The sequence below is a fragment of the Oryctolagus cuniculus genome, chromosome 16 (genome assembly GCF_051225735.1).
Source record: "Oryctolagus cuniculus isolate XC-2025 breed Fujian yellow rabbit chromosome 16, ASM5122573v1, whole genome shotgun sequence".
NCBI classification, from domain to species: Eukaryota; Metazoa; Chordata; class Mammalia; order Lagomorpha; family Leporidae; genus Oryctolagus; species Oryctolagus cuniculus.
Window position 1 is genome coordinate 8,013,957 of NC_142882.1, and position 24,931 is coordinate 8,038,887.

Here is a 24,931-nt window from a genome sequence, read left to right on the forward strand (position 1 = left end):
ATCAACTATGATCATGCTACAGAGCAGTATTTCAACCTCCCCATATTTGCACAAAACATTCATTCTCTAGTTGTTCTAAGTTTGGAGTTGATAATAATCATGGTTGGAGACATTTACCAAAGATCCCTAAGGATCCAAGTGCCTTTCATGGCCAGGGAAAGCAGTGGAAGATGGCCCAAGTCTTTGGTCCTTTGCAGCTATTTGGAAGACCTGAAGAAGCCCCTGGCTCCTGTCTTTGGATCAGCTCAGCTCCAGATGTTGTGATCATTTGGAGAGTGAACCATGGGATGGAAGATACTCTCTCTCTCTCTCTCTCTCTCTCTCTCTCTCTTTCTGACTGTATCACTCACATTCGCTCTCTCAATCTTCCAGTCAAACAAAATCTTTAAAACAAAAATTATTGTATCCAATCGAGCAGATGTGAGGTGATATCTCAGTGTGATTTTGAATAGTATTCCAAGTTTACTAATGTTTATCACCCTTGGTAAGGCCTTTGGCTCTTCTATTTGTGCAGCAATGTCTGTTCAATTACTCTACACATTTTGGATGATATTTGTATTTTCCCTTCTGTTTTTTAATTTGTATGTTGGAAACATGTATCTGGAAGGATATGTAGTCATATTCTCCAATTTTATCTCAGGTGGTTGACTCTTGAAATCTCTCCCTCCAATTACATAACCAGTGGCTCAGGCACTGCAGTCTGATCTCCCCTCCCTCTCCAACACTGTTGCTTTCTCTGGCTCTTGGCTGCTGGAATTGTCTGTTGTGTCCTTGAACATACTGTATGTCTGCACCTTCCACACTGATCCACAGCATTCTTCCTTCCATAGAATTCCCACTGTGGTTTTCTCTCTAACTATCCCAGGAGAATGTATTTCTTCCACTTTTACTTTTATATCTCCTCCTAGATTATAACAGTATGTCCTTCTCATTCAGCCATCTTGGTCTCTCTTCAGTAATCCGTAGTATTATTCCTAGGTTAGATGGATAATGGTGGAAACAGATTCCTGATGGATTACCAGAAATGGCAACACTAGCAAAGTATCATGTTCTGTTATATTCAGAGGAGCTGCATCAGAATAAGTATGGCTGGAAGTTGGAGGAAATGGGGATTTTTGGCTGGGACATAATTCAGAATGGTTAAAAATGCAGTGTTGTAGACTTTACATACCAGCATAGCTAATTTGGAGTTACTGAGAATTGATACAGTGAGTACTGACATGCCAGGTCACCTCTGCATTGCGAATTTTCTTAGTTTCCTTTACTGCTTGCTATGACATTAATGTTACCATGTACTTATAGCAATTTCTACTTTTTTTTTCAACACTTAAGAATAACTGTGTATTAATTACAGAATTAAACCAGTCATATTAAGTAGAACCAACAAAAAAAAACTACTAAGAGGGATAATGTATTAAGTTGTTCATTAACAGTCAGGGCTATGCTGCTCAAGTCACCGTTTATCATAGTGTCCATTTCACTTCAACAGGTTTCCTTTTTGGTGTTCAGTCAGTTGTCACCGATCAGGGAGAATATATGGTATTTGTCCCTTTGGGACTGGCTTATTTCACTCAGCATGATGTGTTCCAGATTCCTCCATTTTGTTGCAAATGACTGGATTTCATTGTTTCTTACTGCGGTATAGTATTCTAAAGAATACATATCCCATAATTTCTTTATCCAGTCTACCGTTGATGGGCATGTAGGTTGGTTCCAGGTTTTGGCTATTGTGAATTGTGCTGCGATAAACATTAGGGTGCAGACCACTTTTTTGTTTGCCAATTTAAATTCCTTTGGGTAAATTCCAAGGAGTGGGATGGCTGGGTCGAACGGTAGGGTTATCTTCAGGTTTCTGAGGAATCTCCAGACTGACTTCCATAGTGGCTTGACCAGTTTGCATTCCCACCAACAGAAACCCTTCAAGATATTGGCACAGGCAAAGAATTTCTGGAAAAGACCCGGGAGGCACAGGCAGTCAAAGCCAAAATCAACTATTGGGATTGCATCAAATTGAGAAGTTTCTGTACTGCAAAAGAAACAGTCAGGAGAGTGAAGAGACACCCAACAGAATGGAAAAAAATATTTTCAAACTATGCAACAGATAAAGGGTTAATAACCAGAATCTACAAAGAGATCAAGAAACTCCACAAAAACAATACCAACAACCCACTTAAGAGATGGGCCAAGGACCTCAGTAGACATTTTTCAAAAGAGGAAATCCAAATGGTCAACAGGCACATGAAAAAATGTTCAAGGTCACTAGCAATCAGGGAAATGCAAATCAAAACCACAATGAGGTTTCACCTCACCCTGGTTAGAATGGCTCACATACAGAAATCTACCAACAACAGATGCTGGCGAGGATGTGGGGAAAAAGGGACAATTTCTACTTTTGATTTCAAGTGTACTGAGCCTGAGAAGATAGTCCAGGATAGTCCATTGGAGACAGTGTTCTCGATGTAGAATGAGTGTAAGTTCATGTGTGTGTTCCCTGTACACACAGAGAACTCTGTACCTGCCCACTCAAATGTCCACGTATTTTTTTTGGAAATTGCTTTGCAATAACCTACATGATATTGGACTTCATTATAAATTATAAAAAGTCTCAAATAGAAAAAAATATTATCAACTTTTATGATGTTGTTGCTAAAGTTCAATTTGACATAAATGTATGATTTCAGATTCCATATAAGTTTATGCAATTAGAATATATATTTCCCTGAATTAAGTCTGAAGTTCTATAATTGAAGCATTCATCACAAACTATAAAAAATGTCAAATGCAGCATTAAGGATATAGAAGATGAAAATGTTAAATATGAAAGAAACACTTAAGCAAAAATACTGAATAAATCTGGGTGCTAATTTTTAAAAAATTTGTCCATAACTGTTTCATAACACATATTTTCCATGAATTTTCTGAAGCCTCCTCATTGCACGGAATTCATCCTCTCCATTCCCAATTTATTTTCAGTGAATGGAGTGCATTAAGATTGACTCTATTTTTAGTTCCTACACATTAGAGAGAACAGCGGATGCTTGCTCTCTGATTTAGGTTTATTTTTATTGTTTAACTGAATAGACAACAAGCTTCATCAATGTACCAGTAATAAGTTTAACTCATCAAGAAATTATATTTTCAATTTTAGGCAAGTCACTGAATTCTGTTTTGTATTTTGTTCCTATACTGCATCTCACTTTGCGTGTACCCCTAATCAAAATCTCCCTAATGGCATCAGAGAAGTGGCTAAGCAATGAAAAATGTGTTTTACTTAAAATATTAGGCACCACATTTACAGTAATTTGAGTTTAAAAAACTTTTGAGTGGAAAAATAGAGTTCGCATATATGCCATTTCTTACCCCCCTTATTAGATTTATTCTATTGACAATACCTCACACAGGTATACAAGCACAAATGATTAGTCAATGTTGATCCTCATTATTGCCTATAGGACATGATATCCATTTTGTTCACTCTCGTCTTGTACAGTCTGTGGTTTGGCAAAGGTTTAATGGTACCTAGCTGCCCTGATGGTGTCCTACATAAGCATCCTGAAAGTCACTTGCATTCAAGAAGTATAGGTGTCTGCATGCATTATTCTGCCCTTGGTGTTTGTGGTGGTGGGAATAAAGAGGTGACTTCCAGCTGGTATTGTCTGCTTAGAGTAAAAAAGGTATAAGTACTCAAATAGTCCCAGGTTCTCATGTGAGCACCAACCAAGGTTGTAGGTGCAAAAGCAGATCATCATGGGATTACCATGGTTAACAGCAATGTGGAAGTTTTTTATGTTTTACAACTAAAGATGAAGTGATTAGAAATGCAGAATGGACATATCTGAATTCAGGCTGATTACTGGTTTCACAGTGATTGAAAACCACATGTCCTAGTGGGTATCTCTGTAAACAGGATTGGTTTGGAGTCTATGTGCTATCAAAGTGATTTGTGGCTTCCCAGAACACTGCTTGAGGGAGGCTGCCCTGTTGCACTTTGAGTCATTGTAGTGTGTGACACTGGAGATTTCTGGTCTGAAAGCTTACAGAAAGCCTCAACTGATGCCTCCCTTCATGCCCTCTGATGCAATCCTGGTACATAATTGCCAAAAGTTCATGGAGTGGTTTATTGACAAAGCCCTTGGACCAAATGTAACTAGCAGGAGTCTCTCCCTTGAGTCTTTGCATCCATGGACTTGGAGGAAATCCTGGCACCTGGGTGAAGAGGATGATTCACAAACATGTTTTTCTACTCGTGTTTTTCACCAGGACAGAAGACCTGAACAGCAGAGCCTTAGGGCAGAAAAGTATCAGATTCCCCCATGGATGAGTGGACAGCTGGTGGAAAGAGGTCAGATGGAGCAGTATTAAAGTGACTTGTTTCAAGCAATCACACACACACACACACACACACACACACTATGTTTCCACCTGCATGACCCTGCATGTTCCAGTGCTCTTGTCTCATAGGGTTTTTCACAGATGTTTTCTTTGATTTTTCTCATGCTCTTTCTGCAGCTGTATCTCCTTGTGACATGTCAGGATGGTCACGACTGCTATTCCCAGATGGAACAGAGTTTTTACAAGGATGGAGATATTGAGATCGCTGCTTTTTTGCACATTTACACATATGATGTTCCCAGAATCGAGAGAAGTTTCAGCAAATATCGCAGATTCAGATGGTAAGTTCTCCTTGCCATAACCATTTTCCATTTATTTACATATTAGCTACTTTTTATTGGGTCTGCAAATGGATAGGCAAATATGTTCTGTATCCCTGCCCTGTCCATCTTCTGTCCCTCCTAAAAACTGCTGGTAATTGATTTGGGGCATGAGGAAGACATTTCTTTCTGCCTGGCACCGTGGATGGCTCAGGGAAATGTTGTCTTATCAGAGGGGGAACCAGAGTCTGGTCAGTATCCTCCTATCCTTCCCTGTCCACTTTCATCAGCTCAGGGGCCTATTGTGCCTCAGTAGTAGATTCTTACAGAATCCATGCACTGAAATGAATGAACTGAATTACATGAGCTCTTCCACATGTGCTCACACTCTTTTCTGCTACATACTAGATTTGGGGCCATGAGAACACTTCATTTCTTCTACAGTTGTAAAGGAGAAAAGATTCAAAATTTTTTTCTATGTAAAAGTAATCTCAGGGCAACACCTTTGCACAAATATAGTAATTATATTTTACTGATGAATATACTCATAAGAATTTCAATGGTTGTAATCTACTACATTTACAGTGTTTCCCTGATTCTGCCTTTTCTGGGCAAAATAGATTTCTTAAGGGGGATTATTCTGTTTTTGCCCCTCTTGAAGATCCTTTATTTGTAACTAAATATAAATATTTCATATACATATATAGCATATATAAATTTCATGCATGCAGAATATAGTATCTTGTAGGACAGCGGAATTGTTTTCTTCAAACCTGTTTATGAGGGTGACAATTTTCTAATTGTTTTCTACTTTAAGGCTACAGGAAGTAGGTTGCAGCTGCATAGAACTTTGGTAGAAGGTAGGTATTAGGACATAGATCATTTCAGTATCATTAAAGCCAATGGATTTGAGAAGTATAGTTGTTGCCACCAAGGTGATCCAACTGATGAAGTATTTTAGGCATTTATCCAAAGATCTCTGCAGAAAAAATCTAATGTATACTAGCTTAGTGTAGCAATATTACTCACTTCACATTGATTTTTATAAATTTACCTAACTTAATATGTGTACATGGGGTCCAATTCATGAAATATTTATTCATTAGTAGTAGTATTCCCCCTGGTTATGCATGCAGCACATCATTTAAGTGTACCCTTAATGATGGAGATGAGGAAATAGTGACTTTCCAGTAGTAGGAAAAGAGGCTATGAATAGAGCCCAAGTTCCTCCAAGATGTATGCCATGCAAACTGGAGATCATAATCAAATCTTAATAAACTCAGGGAAAATATCTTTGTTGATGATACTTGGAAAAACAAGAAATACTGAACTGTCAATAGATTTAGGTGCTATACCTTCCAACGTTAGATTCACTAACTTTAAAATATACAACAGTTACTGATAAACTGTTTTTAGAGATAAAGAACACAGCATAAAAGAGATAAACTCTTACAAATTCCAGTGTGTCCAAGAGCCGTCTAGACATTTTGGTACAAGGCAGCAGCTGGAGAAAGAATTTAGAGGATGCGGAATAATGGAAGTGTCATAGTAATGAGGAGAGAAACAGATATATGAAATACAAAACTGAATTTTATTTGATTCATAGCAATGATTTTCAAATTTCCTCATTCTACAAAGTATGAATGACATATTTGGATAGCAAATATGTATGCAAATTATATATACATAAAAAACTATATATATAGCTACTGTGTGCATGGTTATAGTATACCTATGTATAGATATATAGAGAGAATACATATATAATATGCATACATATATCCATATTATGTTACAGCAAGGACCAAGAACTGAAAAACTGTCACTTCCTCTGGAGCACACAGTGACCCTTAACAAGCAGTGTGCATGACCTAGTCTATTCATAAGGAATTAACACACAGGACATCAGAAATAAATACAAGGGGCTCCTCATTTACATTTTTTGTGAAATGTCAGATCCTAGAAAGTAGAAATGCATCATTTTCTTTGCATGGAAGGCTATTTATATTCAATATTGTAGGAAAAGTTGAGTGAAGAAGGCCTGTTTGGAGTAAATACTGATATCACTCATAATGAAAAGTAGAAATGCATCATTTCCTTCACATGTAAGGCTATTTATATTCAATATTGTAGGAAAACGTGAGTGAAGAAGGCCGGTTTGGAGTAAATACTGATACTACTCATAATGATTTACTTTCACATATGTTTAGTGTTCTAAATGCATGACTGGCTTAATTGTAAAGCATCAGGTGCCTCATAGCCCAGTGATTCATGTTCACCTAGGGAGTGTTTCCAGCTTCTCTAAAGTGCTCCTCCCTTTTCACTATTTCCCTTCTTTCAAGCTCTGAATTCAATTTTATTTTCTTGGCTTGTGATGCTTGTTGATGGGTAAGTATGATGGGGAAAAGATTTTTCAGGATCAATTACAGACTCCCATCTACCATTCTCAGTACTGTGACATCATCCCTCTTTTTGAACACATAGCCTTCAATTGAGTTACTCTCTTTTCCCTTTACAACCTGCAGCCTTATGATCGTATGACTGCTATTTCAAGAAGCACTTAATGATGTGGTAAGATGAAGAATCATTGTAGTTTGTGGATGTAGGAAACATTTAGAGGCAGTGCTAAAGATGATACGCGTTTCCTTGTCATGCTTTCTTTGACAACTGGAGTGTACTCCTAGGTGTGCATGAACTTTAGAGAGGGCATTCCAGAGCCTGTTGTAGTATTTACTGTAGATATCAAATACAAACACTTAGAAGAGGTAGCTGTTGCCAGCAATGATTAAAATTGATGAAGTTTGCATCCAAAAATAAGATCATGCTCTTTGGCTACATGGACAACCATGGGATAACATGCCCAAGACATTATGATGTAAAAGCAGGTCTTATTTTTCAGAATCATTTAGGCTTGGAAACCAGTAAAAGCTGGTAGCAGCTTTGGTTCTGGTGAGGACATGTGTCCTGCAATAACAACAGTTCACACTCTGTACTCAGCAAATCTACACATACGGATTAGAACATATGAATGTTGGCCATGACCAATCCATCTGCCACAGTAATCACAGAATTGATGATAATCTGGATTGGAGGCTTTTCCCTTAAAGATCCTTGTGCCTTTCATGCAGGTTTCAGTCCAAAAACTACCAGTATGCTCTGGCCTTGGTTTTCGCTATTGAGGAGATCAACAAAAACCCCCATCTTTTACCCAACATGACCTTGGGATTTGGTTTCTATAATGTCATGCACAGTCATATGACTGTGATGGAGAACCCCTTCATTTGGCTTGCGGGACTGGAAAAGCACGTTCCTAATTACACATGTAGGAAACAGAGCAAATCTGTTGCTGTAATATCAGAAAGCAGCATTGCTGTCCAAATGGGGACACTGCTGGAACTCTACAAAATTCCACAGGTGAGTGTGTAGTGAAAAAGTGGGATAAAGTACATCATCTTAGGTGCCTTACTTAGATCCAAAAATTTAAGGGACAGAGACCTTATACAGTTGACACAGTATGTGATCTAAAGAGAAGTCGTGCAGAGATTTTGTGGATTAGCCACATTTCTTCTGAAGCAGAAGTGTGGGTGAGTAAAAAGGAGAAATGTTTTTGCAACCTGTGAGTCTAATGATTCATGAACTAGGAAGATCTCATGTAGTGGGAAATGATAAAAATGAAATATTCTGAAATCTGACACTTCTGTTATCTGCTTAATTTTTTCAGGAATAATGTTTTACACTATGACAATAACCTTACACAGATTTCTTGCCTTTTCCCTTAGCTGACTCTTGGACCTTTTGAACCTCTTCTGAGTGACAGTGGCCAGTTTCCATCCCTCTATCAGATGGCACCCAAAGATACTTCTCTGGCCCATGGCATGGCCTCCTTGATGTTCCATTTTGGGTGGACCTGGGTGGGTTTGGCCATCTCAGACCTCCCAAAAGGTATTCAGTTTATGTCTGATTTGAAAGTAGAGTTACACAAGAATGGCATCTGTGTAGACTTTGTGGAATTGATCCCAGCCACAGTAGAGTCACAAATTTCATACCAAAATAGTGCTAAAATTCAGATAATAAAATCATCAGCAAATGTGGTGATTCTTTTCTGTGTCACTGAGTCACTCATAGGTGCCAGCTTTCATTCATGGGGGGAGTTAATGATGTGGAAAGTCTGGGTCACCACCTCACAATGGGATTTTGCCAGTTCTGAGAAACCTTTCCTGTTCCACTCATTCCATGGGACCCTCATTTTTTCCGACCACCATAGTGAGATCTCTGGTTTCAAAAACTTTCTTCGGACAGCTAACCCTTCCAAGTACCAAGAAGACTCTTACCTCTCCAAATTCTGGTCGCTGGCTTTTAATTGCTCAGTTACTGGGGCATCCTGTAAAACTTTGCAGAACTGTCCACTGAATGCCTCCTTGGAATCCTTGCCTCCGCATCATTTTGATATGACCATGAGTGATGGGAGTTACAACATATACAATGCTGTATATGCTGTGGCCCACAGCATACATGAGATGCTTCTACAAGAGGTAGAAATGCAGCCAGTGAACAATGGGGCAAAGGTGGCATTTTCTCCCTGGCAGGTAACTTGGTTTCCATTATTGACATGTACTCCTGAAGTGATCCCCTTAAGAGTTTCTGCAGGTGTTCAATCCAAGCAGCTTGGGAACGTTTCTGCAAAACACAAGATAAAAATGAGCCTCTGCCTGTAATTTGTCATTAGCAAAAGGGCTCCAATGAAAAGTGGGCAGGTCTCTTGGATAAGCATCAGTGCTGTGACTTAAAAATATTCTCCAATTCTGTCAATTTAATTTTGACATGTGAAATATGTAGACTGTGTTATTCCATTTTCAACTTCAGCAGTACAGTAATTATTTTCAGGTCCAAATGTTACTGAGGATGCTCATCTACAATGAACATAAGGGATCTCATATAATTTGCACAGTTCTTTATTCTAGTAACTTTATTACAGATAGTTGTCCAAGGTACACTGAGAAAATGAGTGTTGGTAGCTTGGACTGCACTGTTGGAAATAGTCGGAATCTCACAGCTAGATATTTTTGATTCCACTTGTTTTTGTAGAAAAATGAGTGAAATCATACTTACCTTGATGTAGTTCTCATCAGGTTTTTTTTTTTTTTACTTCAATTCATTGGGTGGTTCTAAACAGGTTCTATTGTTTATTTGTGATTACAGACAAAGAGAGGTTTTCTCTAACCTGGGTTTCATGTGTTATTGCTTGGGCAGTCTTCATGAGAATATGATACATTTTTTCAGTTGCACCCGTTTCTGAAGAATCTCCAGTTTACCAATCCAGCTGGTGACCTAGTGAATTTGAATCACAGGATAAATTTGGAAGCTGAATACGACATTCTCAACTTTTGGAATTTTCCATATGGTTTTGGACGTAAGGTTAAAGTAGGGTGGTTTTCCCCATATGTTTCACAGAGTGAACAGTTGTCTCTCTCTGAGAATTTGATAGAGTGGGCCACAGGAATTACAGAGGTAAGTTGGACTGATCATAAGGTTCACACGACACATTGTTACCCCCCAACTGCTAAGGGAGTATGTGCAGTATGGCTTATTCAAAAGACACTTAGGGACATTAAACCACTCCACTTCCAACCCAAATACTTTCTTATGTTTTTAGTGTCTGAGGATGGACAGTACACACACTTGTTCCTCCACATCTTTTGAATCTATTTAAGAAAATCAAATTGAATGTTGTCATTTTGTCAGAAACAGATGTTTACAGTTTCAGTGAATAGGTTTGCAGGACTTGAAAACCCTCTACTTGGAACTTAAGTAATAGTCTGAACTATGACCAACACTCATCTGATTTTTCTCAGACTCCACGCTCAGTATGCAGTGTGAGTTGCAGCCCTGGATTCAGGAAAACCCCTCTGGAGGGAAAGCCTGCCTGTTGTTTTGATTGCACACCTTGTCCTGAGAACGAGATTTCCAATCAGACAGGTAAGTCAGTGCCTGCCTCTTGGAGAAGTTACCACCTGTTTCTTAAATTATCAACTTATCCATGGAAAGAAAGTATGTGGAATATGACTGCTGAGAACAGTCTTCCCCCCCTTCAGGTAGAAATTAATCCTTATAATCAATAATAATCCACAAAAGGATAAAACTTTCCACAATACACTCCCTATATTATTTTTGAAAGCATATAAAAGACTGAATGTCTCTGTAATGCTGACCATGTTTGAGTTCAGGCTGATACACATATGGTAAAAAATGTATAGAAACCAAGATTGGGTAATATTCACCCCATAAAACAGTGTGGCATTTCTAAAATTTATTTCATGAATCAGAACTATGCCATCACATGCATCATAAAAATTTTCCAGTTTTTGCTTGTGTTGTATGAGTAGTTATTTTTACCATATATTTAGTATAATTCTAATTTTTTGAAACTTATTGTTGATAATGAAAGTTTTTGGAAACAGAGTACAGTCCATGGGAGTAGTGTGGTGTATGTGCTAATTCAGTATAGGAAAACTCATGTCTGGGTTCCTTGTGCTTATACAGGTAAAAATCCTTTCACCAAATTCAAGTGTAGCATGCTTGGAGTGAGAAAGTGCAACTCTACACAAACTGTGTGTTATGTGAAAAACTATCTTAGAAATCATGCAGTATATCATCCTGAGGATGATACTCATCAAATATCACAAATGGGGCTAATCTTAGCCTTTGACAAAAGTCATTGCTGCTCAAAATATAAATCTTCAAGAACATTCTTATGCTTACATATGTATACACATTTATAAAATTCATATCAAAAGAACTCAACCTGACATACACGGTAAAAAGTATGCATAGTGGACCTGGCACTGTGGCGCAGTGGGCTTAAGCCCTGGCTTGAAGCACCAGCATCCCATATGGGTGCCAGTTCTAGTCGCAGCTGCTCCTCTTCTGACCCAGCTCTCTGCTGTGGCCTGGGATAGCAGTAGAAGATGGTCCAAGTCCTTGGGCCTCTGCACACACATGAGAGACTCCGAAGAATCTCCTGTCTTCAGATCAGCACAGGTTGCTGCAGCCATCTGGGGAGTGAACCAGCAGATGGAAGGCCTCACTCTGTCTCTACCTCCCTTGGTAACTCTGCCTTTAAAAATAAATAAGTATGCATACCAAGGTAGGTCAATGACTGCAAATTCAGCACAAGACCTTGAAGGTAAAATGTGGACATTATAAGGAAATTGAAGTAAGTAAAAATTGGAAGAATTTAAAGTTGGTGATCATAAACAAGAAACATTTATGAACCTCAGCAAGATGGAACAGTGCGAACAATAAGATTACCCTGTGTGTGTGTGTGTATACACAAAGAGAGGTGAAGAGGTCTATTTAGATATAAAAAACTAATATTAGAGCTTATTAATCATTTAATTCTGATACATTGAAAATATAGAAGAAATTCAGATATTCTCAGATAGAAATATTATGAAATATGTTGAGCAATATTTGAAAAATCCAAATATCCTCACAGTTATTAAAATAATTCCCAATACTTGAATGGTGATAAACAATTTTCAGATATTTTCTCAACTCCTATAGAGAACAGGAAAAATGTAAAAATTCTGTTTCTTCTATGGGAACATCTCAAGTTGATGGATCAAATACTGCTAGATATTTCAGCAAAATGAAATTGTAAGACGCTGTTATTGAAATAAATTCATACATTTGAAATCTCAAACAATGTAAATCCAACAGTATTTTTTAAATAAGCTACATCATGCCCAAAGAGTTTCATAAAATCTGATTCAGTTTATAGTACATGAAAAATGCAATATTAATTAGCATAACTGAAGAAAAATAGTTAATAAAATCTAAGTGATCTATGAATTGTAAACAAAGAACAAAACCACTCAAACATGATGAAAAGAAGGATTAGCTTTCAATCCTAAAGAGTATTTTATAATGCTACAAAACATGGAAATTATGGCTGAAGATTGGATACAAAGTTGACGAAAGAACGCAACTTCTACAGAAAATTACACAGGAGCTTCGGCTCCATGCATATTGTCAAAAAAGAATGACATTCAACTTACTAAAAAGGAAGACATAGAAGTGGCATCATTTAAAGTGATATTGGGATGGTGTAATGAAATCAGTGAATTGGTAATTGAATTAAGTAGTGCTGGTATACAAAATTGTACAAAGCAGTCATTTTCTTTACAAATTCTGGAAAACAAACCTATAAAAGATGGCACTTGTAATGTCTCAAAAGTATGAAATATCCAAAGGAAAGACTAAATTTTGGAAGAAATCTGCAAGTTGAGACATCAGTCTTCAATGGAACAATATATTGAACATAAGAGGATACAGACAGGGTTGGAGAAAAAATTCATGTTCAAGGACAAAAAGACAGGAAAGTGGAAATATGCCAGTAAGTTTCAAGGTGATCTACAGACTGACTTTGATTATAGGCAGCATCCTAGTGTGTTCTTTGATGAAAACGTTCAAGGGTGGAAACTAATCCAGCTGGTATCAAGTGTACAGCTGTTCTGTGTTTCTCTAGAACCTGACCATTTGCCTTCTAATGGTGGTTTGTCAATCAGTGCTTTCCCCTATCATGACATAATCCAGATTCTACCTTAAAGAGATATGTTTTAGTGAGATTGCTAGGTGATTTCTGTGCATCCAAAATTCACAAAGTATATCTCCCAGCCCATGATTTTAAGAGTGGGAACCTGGGGCCGGTGCTGTGTATAGTAGGGTAAGCCTCTGGCTGGGATGCTAGCATCCCAGTTGGTCAGCAGTTTCAGTCCCAGCTGTTTCACTTCCAATGCAGCTCTCTCCTGATGCTTGGGAAAGCAGCAGAAGACGGCCCAAGTTTCAGAGCTCACACCAATACAGGAAGCCCAGAAGAAGCTCCCAGTTACTGGCTTCAAAACAGCCCAGTTCCAGCTATTAATGACTTTTGGGGTGTGAATCACTGGGGGAAGATCTCTCCCCTCCTCTTTTTCCCTCTTTCCCTTTCTCCCTGTCCTCCTCTCCTTCTTTCTCTCTCTCTCTCCATTCTGCTTCTCCTCTTCCTTCTGAAACTCTGACTTTCATGTAAGTTATAAATAAATGAACACTCATTAAATCAAAGACTGCAACCATTGGGTGGTTGAATAGGCCATGAAAGTACAGAGGGAATAGCACTATTAAAAAAGGGCTCATTTCAGGCATGGAAAGCCACAACTCTGCAGCAAAAAATAGACTACATGGAGGATCTCTGTGAAACCTCTGTTGAAAGAAAGGGTCATCAAAAAGGGATGTACTCTTGTCTGAAGAGAGGAGAGAGCAACCACTTTTTGTATGACCCTGTCCAAATACCAATGGAGTCTCTGGTCACAAAAGGCTTCCATAGGCTTGGCAGACCATGGCAAGATCCTCAGGTGATCACTGACATCATACATACATAAACATGTTAATTGTTAAAGTAACAACAGAGGTCAGTGTGTACTTAGTCCCATGTAGGACCTCTGTCCCTAATGAGTTGTACTATGAGAATCGACTGCAAATTTTGTTCCTAAACAGTGCTCTATATGTGGTCTGTGTGTGTGGATACCAACTGTTGAAATCTATGCTTATCATGGAGTTGGTCCTCTGTATTTAAAATCAAACTAAAAATGAACCATAATGAAGAAGGAGATGGTATAGGAAGAGGGAGAAGGAAATGTGATGGGAGTGGGAGTGGGAGGCTGGGTATAGGGAAAAGAACCCCTATATTCCTAAAGGTGAATGTATGAAAAATGCAATCATTAAATAAAAACTTAAAAATCAAAGGCTGCTGTTTGCTCTTGTTCCAAGTGAGCATGCAGCAGAATATGCCCTGTATAAAGGCAGAGTAGCCCTCACCACACATGGAACCCCCTGGCATCTTGAACATCAGTTCCCAATCCAAAGAAACAATGAAGAAGGAATTTGTGGTGTTAAAATAACACAGGCTAAGGTATGCTTTTAAAGCACCATGAATAGGTTCAGAGAGTAGCCCTTAGGGCTTTGTTAGGAGAAAAAGAGCATGTACGCATCATTATGTAAGGTACTTAGGAAGATGAAGTATTAACTGGCTAACATGAGGAAGATGGACATAAATAATCACCAATAATTTTATATGTCATTTTATATGCTGTCTTTCACATCAAATAAGGACCATTTGCCTAAACTAGCCACATTGGGTATTCTAGAAGATACTTGTGAATCAGGAATAACTGAACTTGAGATGATGTTAATTACATTTCTCACCAGATATGGACCAGTGTGTGAAGTGTCCAGCTCTTCAGTATGCCAACACAGAGCGAGACCAGTGCTTCTACAAAAAACTGACCTTTCTGTCTTTTGAAGAGCCCCTGGGGATGACCCTGGTCTGCACAGCTCTGTGCTTTTCTGTCCTCACCGCTGTTGTTCTTGGGGTCTTTGTGAAGCACCGAGACACTCCCATAGTCAAGGCCAACAATCGTGGTCTCAGCTACATCCTGCTCATCGCCCTCATCTTCTGCTTCCTTTGCTCCTTACTGTTCATTGGTCATCCCAACACAACCACCTGTGTCCTCCAGCAGACCACGTTTGGAGTGGTGTTCACCATGGCTGTTTCCACAGTCCTGGCCAAAACTATCACTGTGCTTCTGGCCTTCAAGGTCACTGCCCCAGGGAGAAGGATGAGACAGTGGCTGATATCAGGGTTACCTAACTCCATTATTCCCATCTGCTGCCTGATCCAACTGGCTCTCTGCGGCATCTGGCTTGGGACTTCTCCTCCCTTTATTGACACAGATGCACACTCTGAGCATGGCCACATCATCCTGGTGTGCAACAAGGGCTCCGTCACTGCCTTCTACTGTGTCCTCGGCTACCTGGGTTCCTTGGCCTTGGCAAGCTTCACTGTGGCTTTCCTAGCCAGGAATCTGCCTGACACCTTCAATGAAGCCAAGTTCCTGACGTTCAGCATGCTGGTGTTTTGCAGTGTCTGGGTGACCTTCCTGCCTGTCTACCACAGCACCAAGGGGAAGGTCATGGTGGCTGTGGAGGTCTTCTCCATCTTGGCCTCTGGTGCAGGGCTCCTGGGCTGCATCTTTGTCCCCAAGTGCTACATTATTCTCTTGAGACCTGAGAAGAATGCTTTCAAAGGATTCAGGGATAGAATAATTTCCAAGGAAACAGATGTTCTGAAGTGTAGCTCTTAAGGCTCTCACAGTTTTCAGTTGTTAGAGATTAAGATTTATAAAACCGATTTTGCATTGTGATGTTATAAAATAACTTGCAGAATGTAACCTTCTTATGAACTGTTTATTTTCTCTTAAAATGTTTTTCTTCTGAAGCACCAATTCACAGAAAAGGAAGGGATAATCAGAGAAACCTTCCATCTGGTGATAGACTCTGAGGATATCTGCTGTGGCCCAGTGCTGGTTCATGACAAAGCAAGATCATTTCAGTTGTTCATTTGAGTGTCAGCATCTTAGGCCATCTTCTACTGCTTTTTTTGAATCATTAACAGGGAGTAGGATTCCAAGTGGAACAGCCAGGATATGAACTGGCACCCACATGGGATGTCATAGTTACAAGTGGTGGTTATATCCACTACACACTCACACTTGTCCCAATCCTCCTCTCTTCAAAAATAATATTGTGTATAAATTTCTTAGCCTGGGTTTCATGTTCACAAAAACAAACTGATCTCAGATAAAGGCTCTCCTTGAAACTTTTCATTGCTTTTCATTTCTGTGTTTTCATTGTCACCTGGTGGACATTGTAATATTCATATTTTAATAAAATGAGTTACATGTTTGCTGTTTTCTAAGATTTATTCATCTATTTGAAAGAGTTTACACAGATAGAGGAGAGGCAGAGGGAGAGAGGTCTTCCATCTGTTCAGTTCACTTCCTATTAGCCACGTTGGATAGAGCTGCACTGATCTGAAGAAAGGAGCCAGGGGTTCCTGGTGCAGGGTCCTAGAGACTTGGGCCATTTTCTGCTGCTTTGCCAGGCTGTAGCAGAGAGCTGGATGAGAAATGGAGCACCGGGTTCTGACCTGGACCCCATATGAAATGGGGGAGCTTCAGGCAAGGACGCTAACCTGCTGTGCCACAGCGTCTGCCCCTGTTTGCTGTTTTTATTTATTCACTACTGTATTTATTCATTCATTATTCATTTACTATTAATGTGAGCTTTATAATAGAGTTGGAATATTTCAGTGCAAATATTAGACATGTTAAATCATTTTCATGTGTATAATGCATTGTCCTGAAACTCCTTAATTTTATACCATTTCATATGGATTTGAAATGATGTGATAATCATACACCAAGTTTTCATTATACATAGAAGTGATTATGCAGACTTCTTTTCCATCTGCTCTTTTCTGTTTATTATTGATTTGGCTTTAGATTTACTTTTGCCAATACCAGACAAAAGAAAGTGATTTTACATCTCGATCTGAAAGTAATTCAAAAGAAATAACAATTTTAAAGTGATCTAATGACATTTAGACCTTTCACTCTACTGTGCAACTATTATCTCTGTCATATTTTAAAATATTTTCATCGCTACAAATCAGGTTCCTTATCCATTAATTGTCACTCTCAGTTCCGTGTCTTGCCCGTTACACAGCTAGCAATCTATTCCTGTTTCTGTGGATTTAATGGTCCTGAGTGTTTCATATAAATGAAGTATTGGACTCTGTGGATTTAGGTAACCTTTCATTTTGCATGGTGTTCTTAAGGGGCCTCCACATTATTGCAGGTATTTACTTTTTTATGACAAAATGATAATTCCTTGTAGTAGTTCATTGTTACAAAAGACACGATTTCTGTTTTTACTACCAATTAATATTCTTAGAGTATGTATACCATGGTTTCTTTATCCCCTCATCAGTTGATGGATATCTGGGTTTATTCCATACTTAGCTATATTGAATTGAGGTGCAATGAACATGGGGGTACAGATGACCCTTTTCATGCTGATTTCATTTTGTTTGGGTTAATTCCTAGGAGTCAGTTGGCTGGGTCATATGGCAGATCTCTTTTCAGCTCTCAGAGATTTCCATACTGTCTTCCACAATGAATGTATCAGTTGACATTCCCACCACCTGTGGATTAGGGTACCTTTTCACACAAATCTCCAGCATAGGTTGGTTGTTGATTTCTGTATGAAAGCCATTCTGATGTGTGAGGTGAAACCTGATTGTGGTTTTGATTTCATTTCCCTGATGGCTAGTGGTCCTGAACATTTTTTTCAAGTGCTTTTGGCCATTTCAGTTTCTTCTTTTTGAAAAATGAGTGTTGAAGTTGTTTTCCATTTCTTAACTGGATGTTTAGTTTTTTGCTCTTTTGTTCCTATTTCTTTTACCGGAAACTGGATCAGATGTGGGGCAGCCAGGACTCAAGCCATTGACATATGGGATGCCAGCACTGCTTGTAGAAGCTTAATATACTACACCACAGCCCACCTCCAGTTTCCATTACTTTTTATTTTTTATTTTTATTTTATTTTTCAAGGTTTTTATTTAATGACTACAAATTTTCATATGTACAGCTTTTAGGTTTATACTGTTTCTTGTCCCCTTTCCCACCCTCCCACCCGTACTCCTGGTCCCTCTCCCATTCATTTTCTATTAAGATTCATTTTCAACTAACTTCATATATATGGAAGACCTACTCTTTACTAAGAGAGATTTCCACTCTTTGCACCCAGACACACACGACATGAAGCACAGTTTGAAGACAAGTTTTCCCTTTAATTCTTGTAGTACAACACATTAAGGACAGAGGTCCAGCATGGGGAGCAAGTGCACAGTGACTTCTATTGTTGATTTAACAACTGACCTCTTAGCTATGATGTCAGAGATCACCTGAGGCTCTTGACATGAGCTGCCAAGGTTATGGAAGCCTTTTGAATTCACAAACTCTGTCAGTTTTTTATTCAGGGGCATATATGAAGTGGAAGTTCTATGCTCCCTTCAGCATAAAGTACATCCTTCTTTGATGGCTTTTTCTTTCCACTGGGGTCTCACTCACAGAGATCCTTCATGCAGAACCATTTTTGCCACTATGTCTTGGCTTTCCATGCCTGAAATTCTCTCATCATGTTTTCAGTAGGCCTCAGGGGCTGATTCTGAGGTCAGAGTGCTGTTTAGGGTGTTTGTCATTCTATGTGTCTGCTGTGTGGACTGCTTCCCATGTTAGAACTTTCCCTTCTTTGTAATTCTGTCTATTGTTATTATCAGGCACTTGTTCTTATTTATGTGATCCCTTTGTCTGATGTTCCTATGTACATGATCAAGTTGATTCTTAATATGATCACTTTTACACATAAGATGGGAATAGTGCCACCCAGCTAAATGGGATTTGGAGTCCATGGAACATTTTTAGCTTCACCAGTAGTGGTAGGTCTGTGTGAATGTGTGCTGATCTGTACAGCTCCTCACTCTTCCATTCCCATTCTTATTTTGAACTGGAATCTATTTTCAATTGATAATACATGTATGATTAATTCTAGCTTAAGTAAGGAGTTTAGCTAATGGTATTAAGTAGAGAAGAAAAAAAGAATGAAGAACTAGATAAAGTGAAATAATAAAGTGCTCCTTGACATTCAAACCAAGGCCAAGGGCAGTTCAAGTAATTGCTTCTCATAGTGTTTATTTCGCTTCTACAGGTTTCCTTTTAGGTGCTCTGTTAGTTGTCACAGATCAGGGAGAAGATATGACATTTGTCCCTTTGGGACTGGCTTCTTTCACTAAGTATGATATTTTCCAGATTCATCCATTTGTTGTAAATGACCAAATTCCATTCTTTTAAACTGCCAATAGTTTTCCATATAGTACATATCCCATAGTTACTTTCTTTCTTTTTTTGACAGGCAGAATGGACAGTGAGGGAGACGGAGAGAAAGGTCTTCCTTTTCCATTGGTTCACCCCAGCAATGGCCGATGCAGCTGGAGCAGTGTGGCTGATGCTCCATGCTGTTCTGAAGCTAGGAGCCAGGTACTTCTCCTGGTCTCCCATGTGGTTGCAGGGCCCAAGCACTTAGGCCATCCTCCACTGTACTCCTGGGCCACAGCAGAGAACTGGACTGGAAGAGGAGCAACCAGGACAGAATCCAGTGCCCCAATTGGGACTAGAACCCAGGGTGTTGGCACTGCAGGCGGAGGATTAGCCTAGTGAGCTGTGGCACTGGCTCCATAGTTTATCTAGTCTTTGGTTAATGTGCATTTAGGTTGATTCCATATCTTGACTATTGTGAATTGAGCTACAATAAATATACAGGTGCAGATGTCTCTTTTATTTGCTGATTTCATTTCCTTTGGGTACATTCCAAGGAGCGGGATGGATGGATCCTAGGGTAGGGCTATATTCAGATTTCTGAGGTATCTCAAAACTATTTTCCATGGTGGTTTTACCAGTTTGCATTCCCAGCAGCAGTGAATTAGGGTACCTTATTCCCCACATCCTCACTGGCATTTGTTGTTTGTTGATTTCAGTATGAGAGCCATTCTAACTGGAGTGGGGTGAAACCTCATTGTGGTTTTCATTTGCATGTCCCTGATGGCTAGTGATCCTGAGCATTTTTTCATGTGTCTGTAGGCCACTTGGATTTCGTTTTTTGAGAAATGTCTACATCCTTTGCCCACTTCTTGACTGGGTTGTTTGCTTGGCTATTGTTGATTTTTTGGTCACTTCATATATTCTGGTTATTAATCCTTTATCAGTTGTGTGGTTTGCAAATAATTTCTCCCATTCTACTTGTTGCTTCTTTACTTTCCTGTTTGTTTGCCATACAGAAGCTTTGCAATTTGATGTAATCCCACTTATTAATCTTGGTTTTTATTGCCTGTGCCTCTGGGGTCTTTTCAAGGAACACTGTGCCTAGGCTGATGTCTTGCAGGGTTTCCCCAATGCTCTCTAGTACTTTGATGGTATTGGGTCATAGATTTAGGTCTTTAATCCATTTTGAATGGATTTTTGTGTTAGGTGTAAGTAAGGGGCCTTGCTTCATATTTCTGCATGTGGAAATCCCTGTCCTTGCTCTAGGGAGTGGTTTTAGCTACTTGAATGAATATAAGTTGGCTGTTATAGATTGTTGGATTGATTTCTGCATTTCTATTCTGTTCCATTGGTGTATGCATCTGTTTTTGTACCAATACCATGCTGTTTTGATAATAACTACTTTGTAGTATGTCTTTAAATCTGGTATTGTGATGCCTCTGGCTGTATTTTTGTTGTATAAGATTTTTTACATATCCTAGACCTCTTAGGTTTCCAAATGAATTTCAGCATCATCTTTTCTACATCTGAGAAGAATGTATTCAGTATTTTGAATGGTATTGCATTGAATCTGTAATTATTTTCAGAAGAATGGACATTTTGATGATGATGATTATTCCGATCTGTGAACATGGAAATTTTTTCCACTTTTAAATGTCATCTTTTATTTATCTTTTTAGAGTTTTGTAATTCTCATCATAGAGATCTTTTTTCTCCTTGGTTAAATTTTTTCCAATGTACTTACTTTTTTGTAGCTATTGTGAATGGGATTGATCTTAGAAATTCTTTTTATTTAAATTTTTATTTAATGAATATAAATTTCCAAAGTACAGAATACGGATTACAATGGCTTCCCCCCCATAACGTCCCTCCCACCTGCAAACCTCCCCTTTCCTACTCCCTCTCCCCTTCCATTCACATCAAGATTCATTTTCAATTCTCTTTATATACAAAAGATCAGTTTAGCATACATTAAGTAAAGATTTCAACAGTTTGCTCCCACAAAGAAACATAAAGTGAAAAATACTGTTTGAGTACTAGTTATAGCATTAAATCTCAATGTACAGCACACTAAGGACAAAGATCCTACATGAGGAGTAAGTGCACAGTGACTCCTGTTGTTGACTTAACAAATTAACACTCTTGTTTATGGCATCAGTAATCACCCTAGGCTCTTGTCATGAGCTGCCAAGGCTATGGAAGCCCCTTGAGTTCACTGACTGTGATAATTTTTAGACAAGGCCATGGTCAAAGTGGAAGTTCTTTCCTCCCTTCAGAGAAAGGTGCCTCCTTCTTTGATGACCCGTTCTTACCACTGGAATCTCACTCGCGGAGATCTTTCATTTAGGTTTTTTTTTTTTTTTTTTTTTTTTTTTTTTTTTTTTTTTTTGCCAGAGTGTCTTGGCTTTCCATGCCTGAAATACTCTCATGGGCTTTTCAGCCGGATCTGCATGCCTTAAGGGCTGAGTCTGAGGCCAGAGTGCTGTTTAGGACATCTGCCATTCTATGGGTCTGCTGTGTATCTCACTTCCCATGTTGGATCATTCTCTCCCTTTTTGATTCTATCAGCTAGTATTTGCAGACACTATTCTTGTTTATGTGATCCCTTTGGTTCTTAGTCCTATCATTCTGATCAATTGTGAATGGAAATTGATCACTGGGACTAGTGAGATGGCATTGGTACATGCCACCTTGATGGGATTGAATTGGAATCCCCTGGTATGTTTCTAACTCTACCGTTTGAGGTAAGTCAGCTTGAGCATGTCCCGAATTGCACATCTCTTCCCTCTTGTATTCCCACTCTTATATTTAACAGTGATCACTTTTCAATTAAGTTTCAGCACTTAAGAAGAATTGTGTATTGATTACAGTATTCAACCAAAAGTATTAAGTAGAACAAACAAAAAAAATACTAAGAGGGATAACATATCAAGTGCTCATCAACAGTCATGGTGAGGGCTGATCAAGTCACCGTTTCTCATAGTGTTCATTTCACTTTAACAGGTTTCCTTTTTGGTACTCAGTTAGTTGTCACCTATCAAGGAGAATAAGTGGTATTTGTCCCTTTGGGATTGGCTTATTTCACTCAACATAATGTTTTCCAAATTCCTAACAGGGATCACTTTTCAGTTAAATTTTAAACACCTAAGAATAATTGTGTGTTAATTACAGAGTTCAACCAATGGTACTAGAACAAAAAAATATTTAAATGGATAAAGTATTACATTGTACATCAACCGTCAGGACAAGAGCTGATCAAGTCACTGTTTCTCATAGTGTCCATTTCATTTCAAAAAGTTTCCCCTTTGGTGCTCAGATAGTTGTCATTGATCAGGTAGAACATATGATATTTGTCCCTTTGGGACTGGCTTAATTCACTCAGCATGTTGTTTTCCAAATTGCTCCATCTTTTTGCAAATGAACGGATTTCATTGTTTTTGACTGCTGTATAATATTCTATAGAATACATGCCACATAATTTCTTTATCCAGTCTACTGTTCATGGGCATTTGTGTTGGTTCCAGGTCTTAGCTATTGTGAATTTAGCTGCAATAAACATTAAGGTGCAGACAATGTTTTTGTTTGCCAATTTCATTTCCTTTGGGTAAATTCCAAGGAGTGTGATGGCTGGGTTGAATGGCAGGGTTATATTCAGGTTTCTGAGGACTCTCCAAACTGACTTCCATAGTGGCTTAACCAGTTTGCATTCCCACCAACAGTGGGTTAGTGTCCCTTTTTCCCCACATGCTCTCCAGCATCTATTGTTGGTAGATTTCTGAATGTGAGTCATTCTAACTGGGGTGAGGTGAAACCTCATTGTGGTTTTGATTTGCATTTCCCTGATTGCTAGTGATCTTGAACATTTTTTCATGTGTCTGTTGGCCATTTGGATTTCCTCTTTTGTAAAATGTCTATTGAGGTCCTTGGCCCATCTCTTAAGTGGGTTGTTTGTTTTGATGTTGTGGAGTTTCTTGATTTCTTTGTAGATTCTGGTTATCAACCCTTTATCAGTTGCATAGTTTGCAAATATTTTTCCCATTCTGTCGGTTGTCTCTTCACTTTCCTGACTGTTTCTTTTGCAGTACAGAAACTTCTCAATTTGATGCAATCCCAATAGTTAATTTTGGCTTTGACTGCCTGTGCTTCTGGGGTGTTTTCCAAGTAGTTATTGCCGGTACCTATATCTTGCAGGGTTTTTCCAATACTCTCTAGTAATTTGATGGTGTCATGTCATAGATTTAAGTCTTTAATCCATGTTGAGTGAATTTTTGTGTAAGGTGAAAGGTAGAGGTCTTGCTTCATGATTCTGCATGTGGAAATCCAATTTTCCCAGCACCATTTATTGAATAGACTCTCCTTACTCCAGGGATTGGTTTTGGATCCTTGATCAAATATGAGTTGGCTGTAGATGTTTGAATTGATTTCTGGTTTTTCAATTCTGTTCCATTGGTCTATCCATCTGTTTCTGTACCAGTACCATGCTGTTTTGATTACAACTGCCCTGTAGTATGTCCTGAAATCTGGTATTGTGATGCATCCAGCTTTGTTATTGTTGTACAAGATTGCTTTAGCTATCCGAGGTCTCCTGTGTCTCCATATAAATTTCTGCACCATTTTTTCTAGATCTGAGAAGAAGGTCTTCGGTATCTTGATTGGTATTGCATTGAATCTATAAATTGCTTTTGGGAGAATGGACATTTTGATGATATTGATTCTTCCAATCCATGAGCATGGAAGATTTTTCCATTTTTTGGTATCCTCTTCCATTTCTTTCTTTAAGGTTTTGTAATTCTCATCATAGAGATCTTGAACATCCTTGGTTATGTTTATTCCAAGGTATTTGTTTTTGTAGCTATTGTGAATGGGATTGATCTTAGAAGTTCTTCCTCAGCCATGGCATTGCCTGTGTATACAAAGGCTTTTGATTCTTGTGCATTGATTTTATACCCTGCTACTTTGCCAAACTGTTCTATGAGTTCCAATAGTCTCCTAGTAGAGTTCTTTGGATCCCCTAAATAAAGAATCATATCATCTGCAAAGAGGGATAGTTTGACTTCTTCCTTCTCAATTTGTATCCCTTTAATTTCTTTTTCTTGCCTAATAGCTCTGGCTAGAACTTCCAGAACTATAGTGAATAGCAGTGGTGAGAGTGGGCATCCCTGTCTGGTGCCAGATCTCAGTGGAAATGCTTCCTACTTTTCCCCATTCAATATGATGTTGGCTGTGGTTTTTTCATAAATTGCTTTGATTATATTGAGGAATGTTCCTTCCATATCGAGTTTGCTTAGAGTTTTCATCATGAAACGGTGTTGTATTTTATCAAATGCTTTCTCGGCATCTATTGAGATAATCATATGGTTTTTCTTCTGCAGTCTGTTAATGTGGTGTATCACATTGTTTGTTTTGTGCACATTAAACCATCCCTGCATACCAGGGATAAATCCCACTTGGTCTGGGTGGATGATTTTTCTGATGTGTTGTTGCATTCTATTGGCGAGAATTTTATTGAAGATTTTTGCATCT

General features: G+C 38.7%; 1 protein-coding gene across 1 annotated transcript in view; it reads left to right on the forward strand.

Annotated features, from left to right (window-relative positions):
* LOC127482634 (vomeronasal type-2 receptor 116-like) overlaps window positions 1-15,832 on the forward strand; it is a 48,468-nt gene extending 32,636 nt beyond the window's left edge. Inside the window, exons 4-9 of the mRNA XM_089316338.1 lie at window positions 4,510-4,673; window positions 7,781-8,066; window positions 8,432-9,238; window positions 9,933-10,160; window positions 10,505-10,628; window positions 14,898-15,832. Of these exons, the coding sequence (XP_089172464.1) occupies window positions 4,510-4,673; window positions 7,781-8,066; window positions 8,432-9,238; window positions 9,933-10,160; window positions 10,505-10,628; window positions 14,898-15,832 (2,544 nt within the window). The remainder of the gene's footprint in view (window positions 1-4,509; window positions 4,674-7,780; window positions 8,067-8,431; window positions 9,239-9,932; window positions 10,161-10,504; window positions 10,629-14,897) is intronic.
* The last annotated feature ends 9,099 nt before the right edge of the window (window positions 15,833-24,931 follow it).